The following is a 17,150-nucleotide window of genomic DNA, read 5'->3' as shown; positions in this document are numbered from 1 at the left end:
TCCGCCCTAAGCTGACACAGCTCTGTCGTAAACCTCTGTACCGCCCTCCCCTGGAACTGCTGAAGCTCTTCCGGGGGCCCCAGCCAGGGAGGACAACCGCCACCAAGTTGCTGGGCTGAACCGTTGGGGCTCAGGCCTCTTAAAGACCCAGAGAGGAGTTATCAGGGCTGTTCACAGCCGGTCCCCTGCCCTTCTTCAGGAGAGCCTGGAAAGTGCCTTGATGGGGACCCACCAGGAACTGGAGATGTTTGGAAACCAGCCCGCCTACCCGGAGAAACTGCTGCGCAAAAAAGAGTCCCTGCAGAACCAGCTCATCAACATTCGGGTGGAGCTGTCACAGGCGACCACGGTACCCCCCCGCCCCCGTGGGCACCCCGACAGGAGAGCCGCCCCCCCCAGGCTGTGCCCTCTAGCTCCCGGCTCTCCTCTACGGGCGGGAGCAGCAGGGGGCTCTTGGCCAGAAGGGGCACAAACGCGAGACCTTAGTACCGCCCTGCACGCGGCCGTGCGTATGCCGGCCTCTTCGATCCGTAGTCTCTGCCGAGGAAACTGGCTTATTTTTCACACACCGCACCTGCACCGGGATTCGATCAGGACAGGGTGAAGTCGAGGGCTACTCGTTTCCTCGGCTGTTCTCACAGCTTTGCTGCCTACCTCTGTCCTCTCCCCTGGAGATCCAGGACACGGGCGGCAGTGCCACCTCCCTCATCTCCCGTGGGCACGGGGCCGACCCTGCGGCCGGTACGCACTGCCTGGATAATGGCTCTGGGCTGCGGCGGCCAAAGGCCCAGGAAAACGTGGCCCAGAAGGGAGAAAGGTCTCTAACCCCCAGCAAGCAAACACCTCTGGGTTTTCTCTTTCTGCCCTCCCACTTTGTATCACCCAGTGTGGGAAGAACAGTAGGGTGCGGGCATCGTACGATCCCCTTGTGGCCTACCCCCACGTCTGGAGAGGATTCTGGTTTCCCTGTGTCCGCCTGCAGTACGATGGGCCACTGCGCCTCTTGTAAGGCCAGTGTTTGGCTGTCATCAGAATGTCTCAGCCCTGGGCCCTCTCCGCCTGTCCCTCTGTGCCCTCCTCCCTCGCCCTGCCAGACCCCAGGTACCTTGGCCCCGGGCCCCGCGGCGGGATGGGAGGAAGGCTTCGGCAATGGCCGCTTTCTCAGTAAACCCACCCGCCCTTGCAGGCCCTGACGAACAGCACCATAGAGTATGAGAACCTTGAATCCGAGGTCTCTGCCCTGCACGACGACCTCTGGGAGCAGCTCAATTTGGACGTCCAGGTGAAGAAGGCCCCTGGGCAGGGGAGGGGCGGTTGGCATGCCTTCCCTTCTCCTTAGGGCCACAAGAGACCAAAGTGGCTTCCTTTCTTGCTTTAGAGATCTCAGAGACTTGAGACAGGGAGTTGGTCCTGAGACAAAGGACAGGATTCAAGTCCGCTTAAAACAGACGCTTTCAGGACGAAGATAATGTGGATTCTTCTTTAGTTCCATCAAATCATTAGGAAGGAGTAAAGCTGAAACACAAGAGAGCTGGGTTAGACGGAAGGTATTTTATGACTGAAAGGATTTAACACATAAATACGGACACGGGCTTCGGTCTAGACAAGCGTATAGGTCTCTACGGGGATATAGATATGGGTATACGTGTAGCTATCCCTCGTGACCTCAGAAGGAGTGGGCAGTACGGGAGAAGCCACCCAGGAACTTTAAGATAGGAAAGAGGCTTTCCTTCCCAGGAGGGGTTAGGAACGCTCTGCTTGGAGGCAGGAGGCTGGACTCATCCACCTTGGGGAATTCTTATCCTTTCCCTCGATCAATCGTATCTACCCAAGCTGTGCAAGCCCTATCTCTCTGATGCGGTTAATGCCCCAGTTTCCCCTATTTTCCTCCTGGCAACAAAACTTACCACCACCCTCACTTGCAGCTGGTTAGGGAGGGTGCGGTGAAGGCCCTCTTGGTCCAGGTCACCTGAATGCCACCGTGTCCTGTGGGCAAGCCTCACTTTCAACACGAACATTTTAGGAGGTAGGAAAGCACTCTGAGCACCAGCTCTGGAGACAAAGAGACCCAGACTCAGATGGTGGTCGCACTGCTTGCTAACGGACGGCCTTGGGCGCACATCCCTTCATCCCCAAAGTCGGGACACCTGTCACTTTTGCCTCGCAGACTTCTGGTGCAGCCGAGATGAGTTAGTGTATGCAAAGCACTTAGCGCGGAGCCTGGTACGCGGCACGGAGGAGGGTCGGGCGCTAAATAAGTGGCAGCTGTCAGTTTTCAAAGAGTGTAAACTCTAACCGAATAGAATCCATGAGTGTGTAGGCATGCATTGGGCGTGAGTGTTACGAAAGGGCTGTTTGGATACAAAGAATCTTAGTAAGTGGGGAACTCTTGCCGTTGATAACTGGCTCCCATAGTGGCCACCTAGGGGGACACTTGCTCCAAGACCACCCTGACCTCCCTGGGGGAAGCTGAGTCATGTTGACCTAACGGGGCTAACGGGGCTCTTGACTGTGATAGCAGGGCCCTCTCCTCTGGCAATTCCCGCATTCCATTTGGCAGAAGCCGAGGGGGGGCACAGTCTTCCCGTGAGAAAGAGGAACGTGCTGGAGGGCTGTGTGCCCGTCAGCGTGCGCGTGCGCACGGGGCTCTTGTCTACCGCCGGCCCAAAGGGATGCAGGGAGGAGGCTGGGACGCTCCTCACGGCCACCTCCCTTGACCTGCTCTTCTGCTGTTTCAGAATGAGGTACTCAACCGGCAAATCCAGAAGGAAATCTGGAGGATCCAGGACGTGATGGAGGGGCTGAGGAAAAACAACCCGTCCCGGGGCACGGACACGGCCAAGCACAGAGGTGGGTGCCTTCTCCACCAGCCTCCTGAAACGCTCGCCAGAAATGCTCTGGTGTCTCTGGCGTCCCTCCCACATCTGTCAGCTCCCACCTCTCCAGGCCCTTATGCTGAGCTCAGAGCTAGTCAGGGCCCTCTCAGGCCTCCAGAATCTTCCCCCGGGAGGGTAGGTACGACTCCCTTACTCCCTCCTCTCCTCCCAGAATGCACCAGACCCCTCAGAGACACTGTTGCCCCTGATGGTCTAGATTCCTCCCCAGAAAAGGTCAAAGAGCACCTATGCCTCTCCCCACCCCTAAGCCCATGGGCCCGTTGGCGATCTGAAGCCACTACCTTAATGTCTTCCTGAAGCCCTTTGGGCTGGACTTTGGGCTGGCTTTCTTTGACATCTCGGAGGCAACAGTGTCCTTTCCGTCCGTCATCGTCCCCTGTCCCTGCACAGTTCTCCACGGCCAGCCTGCACCCTAGCCCCCATAATAAGTCCCTTCAGCAGGCCCAGGTGGCCCTGGAACCTTCCTCCCACATCCCTGGGTCCTCCCCTGCCTCCTCCACCTGTGGAGCCCATCCACATGGCTGGCCACACCCCTACCCTATCATCCCTCACCTCTCCTCTCCTCTGCCCCCAGGAGGCCTTGGCCCCACGGCCACCTACAGCTCCAATAGCCCCGCCAGCCCTCTCAGCTCTGCCAGTCTCACCAGCCCCCTGAGCCCCTTTTCACTGGTGTCCGGCTCACAGGGGTCCCCCACCAAGCCCGGATCCAGTGAGGTAAGCTGAGAAAATGGAGTAGAAGGTAGGTGGGGGAGGGGGGAGCAGGTCCTCATCTGCCTGAAAGACCCGGATTCTGTGCCCCTCCCTGCCCCAGAGGCCGCCAGTCCTGGAGCTTTGGCTTTCGGTCCGAGGCAGTCGTCATCTTGCGCCCAGTTTGGCGGACCTCCTTCCAGATTTCTCCTTTCCTTGCTCTCATCTGCACTTGCCATCTTTAGCTTCCTCCCGGGAAGTCTCTTCCCAAACAGCAGGATGGTTAACAAAGATACCACTTAGTGGGGATTTAAATCCGGAGCTTTCCAGCACACGAGAGGGTGGAGAGTCAGCATGGGGAGCAGTTTCCTAGCCAGTCAGCAAGAGTTTACAGGGGCTCTCCCAGGGGCCAGGGACGGTGTGAGGCCCTCTCAGACATGTGCCCGTGTGTGCCCACAGCCCTCCACTTGGGGAGCCCAGCGTCTGGTGCCGACCCAGACCAATTTATAGGAAACAGCCAGCCTCTGGAGCGTGGCAGTGTGTGTCTCAGTATTGACCATAAACGCTCTGATATTCCCAAGAGACGGTGGAACTTTGGGCCACTAGGCATTGGGACAGTCAGAGGAACAAGGGAAAGGCATCACAGACAGGAGGGGCGGCAGAAGCAAAGACACAGGGGCACGAATGTGCCCAGTGCGATGATGAGACAGTGAGCAGGGAGCTTTGGAGAAAAATGGGGGAACAGTGGGGGCAGCAGTCACAGGCGGGGGCTCTGCTGAAGAGGGCCCTGAGGCCAGGCTGAGAGTTCACTCCGGAGCTGGAGCTCCATCCGGGCGGTGGGTGGGAGTCCGGTGGTCCAGGGCCCCGGATGTCCACGATGGGGGCCGCAGGTCTCCACGATGTTGTCTGTCTGCCTGCTAACGCTCTTTTCTCCTGCTCTCACAGTGGCTGCTCTCCTTCCTCCTAATGCTCTGGCTTCTCTCTGCCTCAGGAGCCCGGCCCGCCGCGGCCCCCCCTTCCCAAAGCCTACGTCCCCCTGGAGTCTCCTCCAAACGTGCCTCCACTCCCTAGCGAGAGCCGCTTCTGGCCGTACCCCAGTTCCCCTTCCTGGCACCGCCGTGGCGAGCCAGCCAGGGGTCAGGTACCCAGCACCCTTGGGTCCTGGAGGGCAGGGGCGGAGGGAGCGGGGCGAACGGCCAGGCGAGGGGGCGAGGCAGGACACGGAGTCATTTCCCCCATTCCAGTAGTCATTTCCCACAGCTGCCCAGTTGGACCCTGGGATAAGGAAAGGGATGGCGGAGAAGGCTTTCCCCTTGGTGCTCTCTGTGGACAGGGGGACAATGAGTTGCCCCCCTCCGTGCCGCGGCTCCCGGGCAGCCCCTGGCTGCCAGCACCAGCCGGCCAGGAAGGGCCAGGGACCCGCAGCGACCGGTGCCATTCGGATCCCCTCCTGCTCCTGTCCGCCTCAGACGCCGGTCCTCTTGTGCTGTCTCTGTCTCTGCCTCGCCTGTGTCCTCTTGGGTTTCCTCGGCCCTGGGATGTAAGAATACAGGGCCCCTTTTTCTGCCCCGTTCTGGCTCCCCAGCCCCTCTCCCAGGAGAGAGGTGCAGTTAGGCTGGCAAGAGGTTGCACGGTGAGTAGAAAGAGTCCTGTGCCTAAAACAGGGAACCGTATTTCCATCTTGGCTCGGCTGCCGTATCTGCACCGCCCGGAGGGGCCGCCAGTGAGGGGGGCAAAGCAGGCCACGCTTTCCAGATGAGGGGAGGCGATGGGGCTCACCTGTGCTCTCTCCCTGGACTAGAGCCGGGGTTTCTGGCCTCTGGCCCAGTCTTTGTGTGTGCACCTCACTGACACTTAGACTCTTCAGCTGCACGATGGGGGCGAAAGGGGGTGCAGGTGGTATCTGAAGCCCCTTCTAGTCTCATGATTCGGCGAGCCCTCAAGCTAAGTGCACTTTTCTGTCGCCCAGAATCTTGGTACCAAAGCCCAGCTGGTTCTTTCGCTTAAGTTTTGGGTGCGATTCCAACAGAATCCTCAGAGATCCGCGGCCTTATAGACCCCTCCTGGGCCTCTGCTGAGGGTCTCTTGGAAGCCCTGAGCCCTCACTCCCCAAGATGAGCCAGCATTGGCCAGCCTTAAGGTGGCCTGAGTGGGAGGCTCGATCTCACCCCTGCCTGCTTCCCAACTGGCTCACTTAGAGTTTCCTTATCCCTTGTTTTCAAGGGTCTGTGCTCCAACCATTGCAAAACAAAGAAACACCCCTGGGGGCCAAATCCTCAGCAGTCCCTAGGGCACCAACCGTCTCCTCCTTTTTCCTCCCCAGCCCAAGGCAAGCTATGAGCAAAGCAAGAAAGACCCCCACCAGACGTCACCCCTGGACACCGCCAGAGACATCAACCTGGTGCCCACCAGGCAAGAGGCGGAGGCAGAGAAGCAGACAGCTCTCAACAAAGGTACTTCCTGTCCCATCCTCCCCTAGACGCAAGGCCAAGAGTCGGAGAGCGGCCCAGAGAGGTGCTCATCACAACCAAAGACAGCGAGTGCCCAACCATCCTCGGCCTTTCATTTCGGCCACAGGTGGCACTGAGCCGCCTCTAGACGCAGGCTCCCCTGTGTGTCTGCCCTCCTGCTTCTCCAGGAGGCCCACCGGTTCTTCTGCCTCCCTACAGTTGGCATTGTGCCTCCTCGGACGAAGTCGCCCACCGATGAAGAGGTAACCCCGTCAAGGGTGGTGAGGAGGAGTGCCGATGGGCTCACCAACGGACTCTCCTCCCGGGTGAGTACAATCTGTGGGCGCCGAGGCCCGAGTGGGCCTGAGCTGGGCTGAGGCCTCTCTGTGTCCGCCCATCTGTCCACCATCAAGAAACCCCGGGTGGGAGGAGGAAGGCAGGACAAGTAGGAGGGGGCAACAGCTCCACTGGAGAAGCCTTCCTTCAGGAAGCCATATCGAGGGACAAGGGACAAGGAAGATACACATTACTTTCATTGTTCTAATCTTCCTCACAATTCTCAAATTTGCCGTGGCCCTAATTCATGAGAAAGATAGAAGGATGTTGAACAAAATTATTATAATGTGCCAGCAATGAAATACAAATCCAGCAAAAATCAGGGTCAAACGAGCCGACCTAAGGCAGTAGATGGGTTTCCGAGGGCTGCCAGGAACTTAACAAAGCATCCCACACTTGGGGCCTTAAAACAACAGAAGTTTATTCTCTCAGAGTTGTGGAGGCCAGGAGTCCCGAATCGAGATCATCAGGGTTGGTTCCTTCTGGAGGGTCTGAGGGAGCACCCCGTCCAGTGCCTCTGTCCTAGCTTCTGGCATTGCAGGCGATCTTTGCTGTTCTTTGGCTTGTAGACCCAACATTCCAGTAGGCACTCCTACCTTCACATCTCCTTCTACTCCGTCTTCTTTTTTTCTGTCTCTTGTAAGGACGCCCATGATTGGATTTCGGGTCCGCTCTAATTCAGGATGCTCTCTTCTTGAGGTCTTTACCTTAATCACACCTGCCAAGACCCTATTTCCAAATAAGGTCACATTCACAGTTACTAGGGGGTTAGGACCTGGACGTATGTCTTAGGGGCTATGCTTTAACCCGCTATGGACAGGCTTCCTAGAGAAGGGAAATCTAAGGGATTAGGGCAGATGAAGAAGCTGGGAGGGCAGACGAGGCACGTGTCAGAGCCCCGTTCTCCCCGTGCAGCAGGAGCGCCCCAAGAGTGCCGTGTTCCCTGGCGAGGGCAAGGTCAAGATGAGTGTGGAGGAGCAGATCGACCGCATGCGGAGGCACCAGAGCGGTTCTATGAAGGAGAAGCGAAGGAGCCTGCAGCTCCCGGCCAGTCCGGCCCCCGACCCTGCTACGCGGCCCGCCTACAAAGTGGTAATGTCCTCGCAGCGACCCACGGGCCTGGCCCGGCATCTGCCAACAGTGTCCACTCCCAGTGGGTGACCAGCCTGGGCCGGGGCAGTTGGGTGCGGGGCACTGGGAGAGGGGCTGGGAAGGGCCCGAGCTGGGCACCTGGGGAGAACGAGGCGGGGGGGGTGGGGGGAAACTTCTCCCCACTAGGCAGAAGATTCATTGCAACAAGTATCCCTTTTTGTGCGTTTAAAGAAAAATAACTCCCCCCCCCCACCCCCAAAGAATGCGTTGATTGTTTTAGTGGAAATGAAGTATACACAATTCACTTAACACAGAATAGTGCGAAGTTCACCGCCCAGAGAGAGGCATCGCTCACGCAGTTTCTAGAGCGTTTTCTATGTATTGAAAGATACACACTGAAGATAATCACGATGCCACCCTGTCACCTGGTACCGTTCCCAAACCTCATGTTGTTCTATCCGGGTCCCTCAGCAGCGCGAGGTTCGGAATTATCACCCCTGTTTGGGAGACAGGGACACAAAGTCAGGAGAAATTAAGGATTCCTGGGCCACACAGGTATTGAGTGTGGAGCTGGGAGTAGCCCCAGGCATCTGCCTAAGTTTTCTTTCCACCACATTTCAAAAATACAGGAAAATTACGATTCGTAAGTCCTACCCTCAACCAGCTTGCATTCTACCTGGTGGGTTGGAGCTTGTCTGATACGCAACAACTAAAGGCCAGTGTCAGGCACACTAATCAACTGCCCAAAACGTATGGCACAGAATATGGGAACACAGGCTACAGCCAGATGCGAAGTACCAAGTACTGACGAGACCTGTCGATGAGATTTGGCGTCTGGGCCTTTGCAGGCGTCCCCGCTCTGGACAAGCAGCACGGAAGGAAGATAGCCGGGTGGTGGGGCCGCGGGGCGGTGGCCGGATGGGGCGTGACGAGCAGGGAGGACACAGGCCTGTTTTGCGCTGTCTGGAGACACGGGTAGCAGGGGAAATGGCTGCCGACAGCAGGACAGGGGCCCCGCGTGGTCACGGCGGTGCTGTCCCCTAGGTGCGCCGTCACCGCAGCATCCACGAGGTGGACATCTCCAACCTGGAGGCGGCCCTGCGGGCAGAGGAGCCTGGCGGGCAGGCCTACGAGACGCCGAGGGAGGAGATCGCCCGGCTCCGCAAAATGGAGCTGGAGCCCCAGCACTATGACGTGGACATCAGTAAGGAGGTGAGTGAAGTCCGGGAGGGCGGAGGGGGAGGAAGCCTGGAAGGGGGTGGGATGGGGGTGGTGACCCAGGTCCCTCCGCAGCTGTCCACGCCGGACAAAGTCCTCATCCCTGAACGGTACATTGACCTGGAGCCCGATACTCCCCTGAGCCCCGAGGAGTTGAAGGAAAAGCAGAAGAAGGTGGAGAGGATCAAGACGCTCATTGCCAAGTCCAGGTAACAGGCCTGGGTGAACCTCGACGACATCTGCCCACCCAGGCACCCAGGGCACCTGGGACATTAGCGCCACCGAATCCAGCACCCCACCCCATGCCAGTGGGAGCCCTGAGCCTCCCCAGCGGAGAGCGCGTGGAGGCCGTGGCTTGAGGCAGCGGACCAGGCCCGGGCCCGTGGCAGGGGCCGCGACGCTGCCGCCGTCGGGGTCAAAAAGACAGCTGGGTGCAGGCACGTGCTGTCGTCAAGACAAACTGATGGGTTGCCCTCTGGTGACCTCTCTTCCTCGTCGAGGCCGCCCTAAATGTTCACCTGAACCTTCTGATTAATTTTAAAACATTGTAGGAAGGGGCCCCAAAATGTGTTCGGCCAGGGTCCCACTCACCCCATTCACAGGCCTCCGGCCACCCTGCCAACCTCAGTCCACAGGCCCCCGCCCCAAGCCAATGGGACCGTCCTGTCCGCCCCCCCACTCCATGTCTGTGTGTCTGTGCCTCCTCAGTATGCAGAACGTGGTGCCCGTCGGCGAGGGGGACCTTGTGGACGTGCCCCAGGACTCAGAGAGCCAGCTGCAGGAGCAGGAGAAGCGGATTGAAATCTCCTGTGCCCTGGCGACCGAGGCCTCCCGCAGGGGCCGCATGCTGTCTGGTGAGAGGGGCCGGGCCTCGCTCCTCCAGGGAGACCGGCTGACCAGGTGCAGGGGAGGAAGCTCAGTGCTGCGAGGGGGCCAGGGACAGAGAGACCGTCAAGATCAGGATAAGCATTTATTGAGCACCAGGTACTGTGCTAGGCTCCGCGGGGTGCAGAGGGGCCAGAGTTGCATCCAGGAGCTCAGAGCCATGGTGACCCTCCCAGCAGCTCCGCAGAGGAATGGCCAGAGGCCACGCAGGAAGCAAGAGAGCCCCCCCCCCACCCCCTGGACAGCTCGAGGAAAGGCACAGCCAAAAGGTGATAACTGAGTCTGGTTGGGAGTGATAGGTGTGGAGTGAGGGCCAGGCATCAGGGCCTCCTTTCATGGCCCTTTCCTGCCGCGTGCACATGGGAAGGTGGAGACGCTCTAGGTGGCCGCAGAGTTGAGAGTGATACAGTCACCAGCCTGGCTCCGGACCCGAACCCACTTTTCTGCTCATTAAAGATGAGCATGACGAGTGGACTTCACACTGACCCAAAAGCGAGAGGGTTCCAGGCAGACACGGTGAGGCCGGAGCCAGCCTGAGATATGGCCCCAGAGAAGGTGAGAATGGAATCAGGAAGAACGGACGAGGCTCCAAGACAGCGATTATGTCATGAAGCCTGGGGGGGACGGAGCGCGTCCTCCTCCTCAAGACAAAAGGTGGTGAGGACAGAGACGAAGAACTTTGAGGGCCAGTCCAGAGGGAGGCCCAGGAAGGATGCCAGGGTTACAAGGGCTTTGGTCGAGGAAGAGGAAGAGGCAGAGACAGGGGTGCTGGCCACAGGGACGGTAGCCTGGGCGAGGTCAGGCCTGTGGCCAGGAGCCCGGTGGAAGGCATGGCGTTTCGTGCTGGTGATTAAGAGGGGTTTGAATTCTGGCTTTCTGAGGCTCCATCTCCTCCTCTGTAAAATCCAAATCAAAATACCTGTCTGGTGGTGCAAGGAATGTCAACAATAAATGCTCAGCACCTAGCTCGGTGCCTGGCCCTTCGTCGGTGCTCAATAAATGCTAGCCAGGTGTAGTCGTGGTGGCGTTGGTGACGGTGGTCGTGGCTCATTGAAATAGCAATAGATGAAGGAGAAGTAGGGTCTGTTTGTGGTTTTTCCAACTATTTTAAATATGGATATTTTTAGAAACCAGAGGGTTTTCAGCTACCACAAGGGGGATTTGAGTACGCCTTGAGGAAGAACCTACTGGCAGTTAGAGTCTAGGGGACATTAGATGGGTGGCCGAGGAAGACCCCCCCGCCCGGGGTGGGGGGGGGGGCGCGTATTTCAGAAAGAAGCTGTCAGTTGGGCTGGAGTCGAGGACACGAGAAAGGGACGGGCTTCAGACAGTCCCATCCTGCAGCCAAGGGCGGCAAAACCAGTTTGGCTGCACGGAGGCCTCTAGCTAACCTCTCTGTACTTTAGCCATAAAGTGAACTCGAATCTTCCAAAGATCAAATTCCCCGTGCTCTGGGCAGAAGGCAACTTCCTGTTTCGAGGGTTAGAGCACACAACACTGTTTTTAAAACTTCCCTCTGCCTTCGCCGCAGCCCCTGGCTCTCTCGGCTGTAGTCTCCCAGCCAAAGGTTCCATGAAAACAGAACCCACCCCAGCCTATCAGATTTCCCTCTTGATAGACACCGGCTTACATTTCAGGGTCTACGCGCTGAAAGCAAACTATCCTTCGCTTTTGCCAAAACCCCAACTATTTAAAAAATGGCACAGCGGGGCCAGACCTCAGACTAAGCCCACTGTCCCCCCTGCCCCTTGGCTCGTGGCCCAGATTCCCAGAGCTGTTGCTCTGCCAGGGACAGCGAGGACTGTCCCTGGGCACATGCCGTGCGGGCATAGGTCCAAGCCCGGGACCTGAGTGCTGGGCCCGGGGCCATAATAGCAGGGCGGCGTGCACAGGATGGAGGCGTGGTGCCTGAGCGTGGGCGTGTGGTCAGTAACGAGCGCTGGAGCGCTTGTCGGTGTGCCCAGTGTGTGCAGACTCAAGAATGGTGTATACGGGAAGATGTGGCAATTTTTAATATGTGTGTGTGTGGCATGATGTCCCGTGCGGTGTCTGTATTCGGGTGGTGTTGGCAGAGGCGCACGTATCTGTGTGTGTTCGGGTGTGAAGCGTGAGTGTATACGTGTGCAAGATGTCTACGGATATGGTGTGGAGACCATTATTTATGAGCACAGGTGGCATCCGGTACACCGTCGGAGTTACATATGCGTAGGTGAGCGTACAATAGGAGGATGGAGGTGGTGTTTACGAACGTACGTGTTTGTGTGCGATTGGCGCTTTTTTTTTTTGCAGTATCGGGAATGATCAAACGCACATGAGCGTATGTCGTATATATGTACACGCGGCAGTACTGATGTATCTTTGTGTGCAGGGTGGGAGAGAGCACGTGTGACATTTATTTGTTTGTGAAAGAGAGAGCGTGTGAGCAGGGAGGGGCAGAGAGAGAGAGGGAGAGAGGGAATCCCAAGCACACTCCGCGTTGTCAGCTCGGAGCCCAGCATGGGGCTTGATCCCCATGAGATCGTGACCTGAGCCGAAATCAAGAGTCGGACGCTCAACCGACCGAGCCTCCCAGGCACCCCGTGACCAATTATTTATGCATGCAGAGGGGGTAGTACTTGTGGACACACGGTAACAATATCACATCTGTCCAATCCATAGCTGCTACATATGTGAATTTTAACTATTGCAGTACATACATTCCTCATACGTATTTCGTACTTTTCTGCCTTCGTAAGGAAGTTATATTTAACGTAACCCATGTTGCTTGCTCTTGCTAATTTAGTATCATTGTAAATATGCTTATTTTGTGGATCTGTTGAAGGGAATGCCCTTAGAGGCTATAGTTGGTACAGACTGTAGCTATGCTAAATGTTCCCAAACTGTTACACTTTTAAAGGTTTTATATCTAATTTTGCAAAAGACTTTTTCCTCCTCAGTCGTGTCTTCTTCTAGCTGTCAGTAGGCCTCTTGATTCCTTTCTCTCCCCTAATTTCCCTGCTTCTGATCTCCCAGGGGGTAGAAACCCAGCAGGTCAACACCTATTAGAATAGTATAGAAATTGGGGCGCCTGGGTGGCTCAGTCGGTTGGGCGTCCGACTTCAGCTCAGGTCATGATCTCGCGGTCCGTGAGTTCGAGCCCCACGTCAGGCTCTGTGCTGACAGCTCAGAGCCCGGAGCCTGCTTCGGATTCTGTGTCTCCCTCTCTCTCTGCCCCTCCCCTGCTCGTGCTCTGTCTCTCTCTGTCTCAACAATAAGTAAAACGTTTTTAAAAATTAAAAAAAAAAAGAATTGTATAGAAATGAAAGTAACTGGAGTCCAAGGAGCTCATCTATGAATAAGTGTAAGAGCCTCACTGCATGCACGTTGGAACATCAATTTGGCTTTCCTGAAATAGCCCTTGCCTGGTTTTTTTTTTTTTTTTTCCATCTTTTTGACTATTTTAGAAGTTGAAGCTGCCACATAACTAACCATTGGGTCCACGATACAGACAGACGCACAACTGTGTGTTTCGAAAGCGTTTGTGAGTGTGTTTGTATGTGAAGTTACACGTGTGTTGGGTCACGTGGAAGAGAACAGATTTGGAAGTGCACGCGCACACGTATCTGAGATGTTTGCAGCGCGTGTGGAGGTATTATTGGATCCTGTGCACAAACTATGTATTGTGTGTGGGCAGACACAACTTCCCGCTCACGGGAAAGTTCCAGGTCTTATATACAACTGTGGGTGTACGTATATATGCAGTGGAAGCTGCCCCGGCCCCCTCTCTTGCGCCGAGGGCAGGGAAGGTGATGAGGTCCAGGGCAGGGTGGAGAGCAAGGGACTAGGAAGTTCGATGCCAGGATCCTTCTCTTGAAGGAAACAGTGTGACCCTGGGTGAGGTCTGGTTCTCCTCTGAGGCCAAGTGAGGACGTTCTGTCTGCCAGTCTCCTTGCCTCACAGCCGCACCGCGGTGCCCAGGGGCCTGGAGCCCGCACAGAGCTGGTCCCTCATAATACGACCCCCCCTTCCCATTGCCCTTCCACTTGGCTAGTCTCAGCATGGCATCATAATGTAATAAGAGTAAAATCCATTAATTCAAATGTCACCACTTTTAAGGTTTGTAATGATTTGTTTGGCTTGGGGGTGAAGTTTGCCCTTCCTGGATTGAGGAGAAGGGGGTTCCCCGGTGATAGCGGGGGCCGTGTTTCCAAGACCTTGAGCTCGTCTGAGTCCACGGAGCTCATTTCAACCCTGCCGGAAGGCTCCGTTTAAATGGAGGGGATTCCCCCACCCCGGTGACAACTTGGATCCAGTCGTCAGATGGGGGCCTGACGATCTGGGCTAGTGTGATTTTACTGCACTATTCATCATCATCGTTAGCGACACCACCGTGTATAAGGCGCCGTCGCTGGTCCCCTCCGCGCCATCTCCCCGTTGCGCGGACGGGAGTGGAGCCTCCGCCCAGAGAGGCCGGCCTCGGCCGCGGTCACACTGGTTCTCAGCAGAGCCCGCAACCGCCCCGTCTCCTCCGGGGACCCCGTGCTCCTCCGGGGCGCCCCGGGAACGAGGCCAGCTCCGCTTCAGCTCCCCTCTCTGCTTGCCTCCTGCCTGGCTCGCCGCCTGGGGAAGGGCCTCGCTTGCTCTGGGTGCCCCGCCTCCCCGCCCCTCCCCCACCCACCTCCACCCACCCACCCCTATTCACCTCCCTGTTCATTTCTGTTTCCAGTGCAATGTGCCACCCCAAGCCCTCCCACCTCCCCTGCTTCCCCGACTCCACCAGCCAACCCCCTATCGTCTGAATCCCCACGGGGCACCGACAGCAGCCATACCATGCGGGTCTGAGCTCTGACGTAAGAACTTTTCTTCTGTATTTCATCCACCGCGGGGAGTGGGTCCCCCGCCCCCCACCCCCGTGAGCCATCCACACCCCTCATCCCAACATCGCTTCTCCTGCACCCCCAGTGCCCCCCCCCCGACCCCCGCCGCTCCCTCCCCTCCCTCCATCTGCTTGAGCCCTCCGGCGTCACGTGCAGTGCTGGGCTGGCGCCGGCTGGCAGGGCCGCTGCTTGGTACCGCAGTGCCCGCGGGCTTTGCTTCTCCAGAAGCAGACAGGGACAGAGCTGAGGCCCCCGCTGTCCCTCTGTCGGCCAACAAGCCTTCTACCTGTTGAGATGCACAGCGGTCCTGCCTCGGAAGCCCCCAGGTCACCCCCAGATCTTCCTGTAAATTAAAATCACACTGGAAACGGTAGCAAAGGCTGTGCATCTTCCCCTCCCCTCGCACACAGCCGCTCAGTATCAGGCAGGTGGAAAAGAACACGGACTTCCATTCATCTGTCCCCCTCTCAGGGTTGGGGGCGTGGGGCGGGTTTCCGCAGGGTTCTACAGGAAGAGACCTCCGTCTCCCGGGGAAGCTTGGCTGGAGTCGGTTCTCGTCCGGGTAGCACCTCTCTGACCCGTTTCTCTTTTCTCTAGTGCAAGCCCTGGCCGAGGCCAACGCCGTGAAGCTGCACAGAGCCACGTTCTGAAGGCCGCCTCTGCCCCCCCGAGGTCCTGGTCCTCCACCCCGGCCCCCCCGCGCCTGCGCTCCCGTGGGAATGCTGCAGGGAGCCAGGCTGGGGGCCGGGGTTGCCGCCGAGAGGATGCCTCAGTGTCCACACGCCCGCCACGCCCGGCCCCGAAGCCCCTCGCTACTCAGATGGTGGTCCTCGGCCAGGGCCTGAGAGGGCGGGCAGGGAGCACCCTCCTGTCTGGTGCCCAAGTCACAGGGAGCTAGGCCTGGCCCTGCCCGGGCTGGTGATGGCCTTACTGGAACATTTCCTGATGAAGAGGATGCCCTGGTGGGAGAGACGCCCTGGGCCGTCTTAGGTTAGGACTAGGGGAAGATGGACACTCTGCCTCTTCTGGGCCCTCTTGACACCGAGGACGGCACCTGCCATCATGTCCTTCCCCCATCAGCCCCACCCTACTGCCCCGGCTGCACCCAAGGCTTTGACACATCTCTGCTTATGGGTGCTCCTTTGGGGTCCAGTGGAGACTGACCACCCTGCTTGAGCCAAAGACAAGATGACAAGACATGGGGAGAGGCTCCTCGACTCCCGGAGGGGACGGTGCTGGCTGTGGGTAGAGAGCAGCACGCAGGTCTGTGCAGCGTCTGAGGGCAGGTTGAGAAGGGGTAGAAGAGAGAAAGGGAGAGTTGGAGGCGAGTGGGAGGGAGGACAAGGAAGCAGCAGGAATCGTTTGCAAGAAAAAGGACAAGGCAGAGATGCAAAGAGGGGGTATGGGATTGGTTTCCCCAGGATGGAGCCTTAGCTTCGTGCCAAGTACAGTGCCGGACTGTCAGCTCCGCTCCTCCACCGGGTGCCCCAGATCCGCGGGCTGCCCGCACACTGGCTCCCGGAGGACCCACCAGCAAGCACGTGGGGGCCTGAGGCCGTGGGGACGAAGGTGTGGGGATGCTGGTGTGGGTGAGCAGGTTGGAAGATGGCTCTTTCTTAGGTCTGGGCCTAGCGTCTGCCTCCCCCTACTAGGCTCAGGGTCCGAGAGAAGGACCTGTCTTCTGTAGGGTGTAGTCAGCCTTGGGGCCTTTCCTAACCTTGTTCGGGACATTTCCTTGTCCCCCTTCCCCTTGGAATGGGCTGTGGGCCAGCTGAGCGAGTGCCCTGGAGAGGTAGCACAGCCTTAATCTGGGAGGCCAGATTCTAGGACCCCACCCCGCATTCCAGGCGTCTGGATGAGGCTGTATGGAAGGACTCCCTTCCGGCCTGGCTGTCTCACAATCCACCTACCCGGGGAGGCCAGTGGAGGAGACACAGAAGCAAAGCTCATTCTTCCTCCTCTGCGGCTCGTCTTCGAGGACCGTAGCCAGAGAGGAGGGAGGGGAGAGAGTGAAGCTGGAAAAACCTCGGCCCCTGGGCCTTCTCTCTGCCAGAGCTGATGCCCGGAGACTTCCCGAGAACGACTACTTTATCTGCCGCCAACTCTTCTCCACCCCTTCACGGCTGGGACAGTTACTGGTTCATATGCAAGTAAAGATGGCAGTTGATTCAACAAATATTTATCAAGCACCTTTTATGTACCAGGCACTGTTCTAGGTGCTTAGGATATTCTCGTGCTTCTGCGGGATTGCAGGCTGGGGAATTTCACTTCACTTTTAGCAGAGGTGTTGACCGTGACCTTTGGCTACATTTCCCATCTTTAGCACAGCTCGAGCACCCCAAACCTGTTTTTTTCCCCTCCCCTACACACTGGCGGGCGGGATTGGCCCTCTCCCTCTTTCCGGCACCTTTCTCCACCCACAAGAAACGGCTCTTTGGGGGCCTTCCATGCCTTCTCCTTTCTTTGTCCGTCTCTCCTTTTTTAAAGTGGTATTTTTAGAACTACATGTAAAATACCAAGGATTAACGCCTGCCACCTCGCTCTCACCTCCCGTTTCATAAAGCTGGCTCTTTATGTTGCTTTACATGCCTTAATATATGTTTTATGAAGATTATACATATTATAGATATATACATAATATATATATTTGTTTGGATGTCTGGTCCTTTCCCAGAACTCCTGCCCAGGCCCATTTTCTCCCCTTCACTTTCCACACCATTCCTACCTAG

General features: G+C 57.4%; 1 protein-coding gene across 18 annotated transcripts in view; it reads left to right on the top strand.

Annotated features, from left to right (window-relative positions):
* Window positions 1-16,593, top strand: part of PLEKHA6 (pleckstrin homology domain containing A6) — a 111,343-nt gene extending 94,750 nt beyond the window's left edge. For 13 of the 18 annotated variants that reach the window (XM_042975524.1, XM_042975521.1, XM_042975522.1 and 10 more), the window contains 13 exons: window positions 200-349; window positions 1,187-1,282; window positions 2,739-2,850; window positions 3,472-3,611; window positions 4,576-4,725; window positions 5,908-6,037; window positions 6,254-6,360; window positions 7,286-7,462; window positions 8,507-8,674; window positions 8,756-8,889; window positions 9,389-9,534; window positions 14,271-14,394; window positions 15,019-16,593. In XM_042975524.1, coding sequence (XP_042831458.1) covers window positions 200-349; window positions 1,187-1,282; window positions 2,739-2,850; window positions 3,472-3,611; window positions 4,576-4,725; window positions 5,908-6,037; window positions 6,254-6,360; window positions 7,286-7,462; window positions 8,507-8,674; window positions 8,756-8,889; window positions 9,389-9,534; window positions 14,271-14,386 — 1,626 coding nt within the window. In that variant the 3' untranslated portion in view covers window positions 14,387-14,394; window positions 15,019-16,593. The remainder of the gene's footprint in view (window positions 1-199; window positions 350-1,186; window positions 1,283-2,738; window positions 2,851-3,471; window positions 3,612-4,575; window positions 4,726-5,907; window positions 6,038-6,253; window positions 6,361-7,285; window positions 7,463-8,506; window positions 8,675-8,755; window positions 8,890-9,388; window positions 9,535-14,270; window positions 14,395-15,018) is intronic. The other 5 variants (XR_006213762.1, XR_006213761.1, XM_042975518.1 and 2 more) reach the window with 5 other exon arrangements.
* The last annotated feature ends 557 nt before the right edge of the window (window positions 16,594-17,150 follow it).

The sequence above is a fragment of the Panthera tigris genome, chromosome F3, assembly GCF_018350195.1.
Source record: "Panthera tigris isolate Pti1 chromosome F3, P.tigris_Pti1_mat1.1, whole genome shotgun sequence".
NCBI classification, from domain to species: domain Eukaryota; kingdom Metazoa; phylum Chordata; class Mammalia; order Carnivora; family Felidae; genus Panthera; species Panthera tigris.
The sequence above is the reverse complement of the archived record's forward strand: the minus strand, read 5'-3'. Positions and strand labels throughout refer to the sequence as shown.